Source organism: Papilio xuthus, unplaced genomic scaffold (genome assembly GCF_000836235.2).
Source record: "Papilio xuthus unplaced genomic scaffold, Pxut_1.1 DF827679.1, whole genome shotgun sequence".
NCBI lineage: Eukaryota > Metazoa > Arthropoda > Insecta > Lepidoptera > Papilionidae > Papilio > Papilio xuthus.
Genome location: NW_013530970.1, coordinates 817,065 through 820,273, shown reverse-complemented (window position 1 = coordinate 820,273; position 3,209 = coordinate 817,065). Strand labels below are relative to the sequence as shown.

The window sequence follows — 3,209 nt, the reverse complement described above, 5'->3', positions numbered from 1 at the left end:
GCTTCAGTCTTAAAGATAATAACACAGCGCCATTAAACTGGGCCACTGCTATGGAATATCTGTTGTTCAGAGATGGACTTATGTCTGGAACTGGTAAGTTTGCTTCTCATGCTTGATGTTTGCTACAATTTTTTTTTATATCATAAGGTGGCAAACGAGCGAGCGGCCACCTGAAATCGCTGAAATAGCGAAGTGACCGTTGCCCACAGACATACGCAATTGCATATGCGTTGCCTACCTTTAATCGACGGAGGAGAGAATGCACAGAAAGAAAATATCTTCCCTTTCCATGCATCCTCTCATCCGGAAAGTCCACTTCCACTTCCCATCCTTTCCTTATAAGAAAAAGGGTGGGAAGGGAAATAGGACTAAATTAGGCCTCCGGGACGCACACTCATCAGACTGTACTTGGAATAGCTTCCACTTGACGCCTGTCTTCTGTGTGGTCGTGGTATTTCACCGGGCGAGTGGGCCAATTCTTGCGAAGATGTTAAAGCGGGCTCTACCACTGTTATACATATCACAAACTCCCAACATAAACAGGCATACGTTTAGCGAACTTGCTAGTTTATTAGGCATGATCATTATTCAATGTTCATTGATTTGTTTTGAAAAACTGACACCAACGTCGATCATTGGGTACAAAAACACCTATCCACCCATTCATATTTGTTGTTGGGTGTTTGCTGTACGCCGTTGTTTGCCAAACGTATAGAGCCGGCTTTATAATTTACTTAAATTAAAAGAAAAGTGATAAGAACATATTTTTGTCTCTTTCACTCTTCCAAATTTGAATTATTTGAACAGAGAAAACATATTTAGTTTATCACCAATTTGTACATTTCTTTCAAGGTATATCAGAAGTAACGGCTTTTATAAACACAAAGTACGCGGACCCGGCGGGCGACAATCCTGATATCCAGCTGTTCTTCGGCGGGTTCCTGGCGGATTGTGCTAAAACTGGCATGGTTGGTGAGAGTCTGGGCAACGGCTCTCGTACCATACAGATCTTCCCCGCAGTACTCCATCCTAAGAGCAGAGGACATCTGGAGATAGCTAGCAATGATCCCTTCGCCCATCCGAAGATTTATGCCAAGTGAGTTGATTGTGGTTGGAAATTATTTGCTAGAAATCATTGCAGGTCTTTGAAAATAAACTACTTATTGTCGCACACACAGTTCTTAATTGACACTAAGGAGCACCTAGAGTTTTAAATCTACATTGTATTTAGAGTTTGAATTTTAAATTAAACGTCTAAAGTCTTATCTTTTTCCAGCTATTTAACCCATCCGGATGACGTAAAAACATTAATTGAAGGTATAAAGTTCGCTATTAAGCTATCAGAGACCAAGGCTTTGAAAAAATACGGTTTAAAATTAAACAAGACGCCTGTTAAAGGCTGTGAGAAGTTCAAATTCGGTTGTGACGCGTACTGGGAATGTGCGGTGAGGATGCAGACGGGCCCCGAGAACCATCAGGCAGGGTCCTGCAGGATGGGACCCAGGGGAGACCCTAATGCGGTCGTTGATCATCTACTACAGGTATGTACAGCATTGTGATGTTAATCTAAATAAAATTAAGTAACGGTTCGTCATGATTACAAAACTGTAGTAGAACTAATGAATAAATCATAGAAAATCATAGTGACATTGTAACACACTATAAACTTCGAGTGAATAATTTATGATACAAAAGTAAAAAAAAAAAGATATTTAAGAATTTCCTTCATTTATTTTTTACACTGCTGATAAGAGAATTTAATTTTAAAATGGAATTTTTTAAGCGACATCACCAATACTTTCACCAATCATTTAAAATGTCACCAATCGTTTGAAAAATGTTGAATTTTCTCTATGGTAGGTGCAAGGTATCGACCGTCTCCGTGTGGCAGACGCCAGCGTGCTGCCCGCAGTGCCGTCTGGCAACACCAACGCGGCTTGCGTCATGGTCGGCGAGCGCGCGGCGGACTTCATCAAGCAGCGATGGCTTTCACAAGTACGTTGATGTTATTTATCAGTTAACGACTTGTCTAGAAGTAAATATATTAGTATTTGTCTATATTTCACTATAAGGGGATTCTAGAGTGGCCAATAAACGCTTGTATACGAGAAAATTTTAATTTAGGCTTATCGATCTGCAAATTTATATACCTATAAAAAAAATTGAAATCAAAGGGAATAAAAAATATCACAGTATTAAAATTTAATTGTATTTATTTTAGATGGCTGTAATATCAGCGATTGAGCCATGCAAAGATACAGCTCGCTGACAGTCCGCCTATACCCTTAGTTGCCTTTTTATACGTGAGTTAAAAAAGCTCGCACGATAGCGCACTGTTTGAAGAGCACGGTTTTACGGAAGTATTTAGTATTTCACTGGGATAAAAAAAAAGTAGCACTGTATTATAGCGTGAAACCGTTATCAAAATTAATAAGCAAAATTTTTAAATAATCTCCTTCAACTTGATTTAGAAAGGAACATGGACTGATGTAAAATCAAGCTGCAAACTAAGTAACTTTGAATGCCTCTCATCTCCTTTTATCCTAGATTTTTTTTTTAAATGAACCATAAACAATCGTTTTGTTGACATTGACAGGCATACCCAACGGGCGGCGGCGATGTGTCAAATCTGTTGACAGCTAGCGAGACTCGGCACGCCGCGCGGCCCTGGGCGCCCTGGTAATGACACTGTCACCCAGTAGATTTAATAATTACTATTTAATTTAGGTAATGTGTAGCTTGTAAATATTTTTAGATAAACAAATTCTATTTAATCTCATTTGTAATACAACGAATTTTAAATTAAACTCGCGTTTGAAACCTTTTATACATTTTTAGTTAAGATCTTAATTTTTACGTTAATATTGAAAAATCATATTTTATAATCTAATAAGTTAAATTAATGTCTAAATGTACCTTTAATTTATTTCATTATTTTTACAAAGTATGTGGATGTTATGAAAAATAAGGTTTTTAGGTTAGAATTTGTAAGATGGAGGTAGAATATGCTAGAAGATATTATCTATACTATTTATTAAAAAATATAATTTCATGTGTGTTTGTATTTTATTTCTATTATTATGTAATGATAACACCAATATCAGAGACAATATGACCTGTAAATAAAGATTCCATTTAAGAAAATCTATTTTAACTAAATAAAACAAAACTATCAAAGCTATATTTATTGAACAATTGTTTCCGAGTAA

At 36.7% G+C, this 3,209-nt stretch overlaps 1 protein-coding gene across 1 annotated transcript; it reads left to right on the top strand.

The window, feature by feature from the left end:
• Window positions 1-3,009, top strand: Gld (Glucose dehydrogenase; the record flags this gene model as incomplete). The annotated part of the gene is given in 5 exon segments (NM_001312207.1): window positions 1-93; window positions 853-1,096; window positions 1,277-1,541; window positions 1,861-1,995; window positions 2,597-3,009. Coding segments are annotated over 5 exon segments (827 nt in total), but the record flags the coding sequence as incomplete, so codon positions are not given.
• Between the last annotated feature and the right edge of the window lie 200 nt (window positions 3,010-3,209).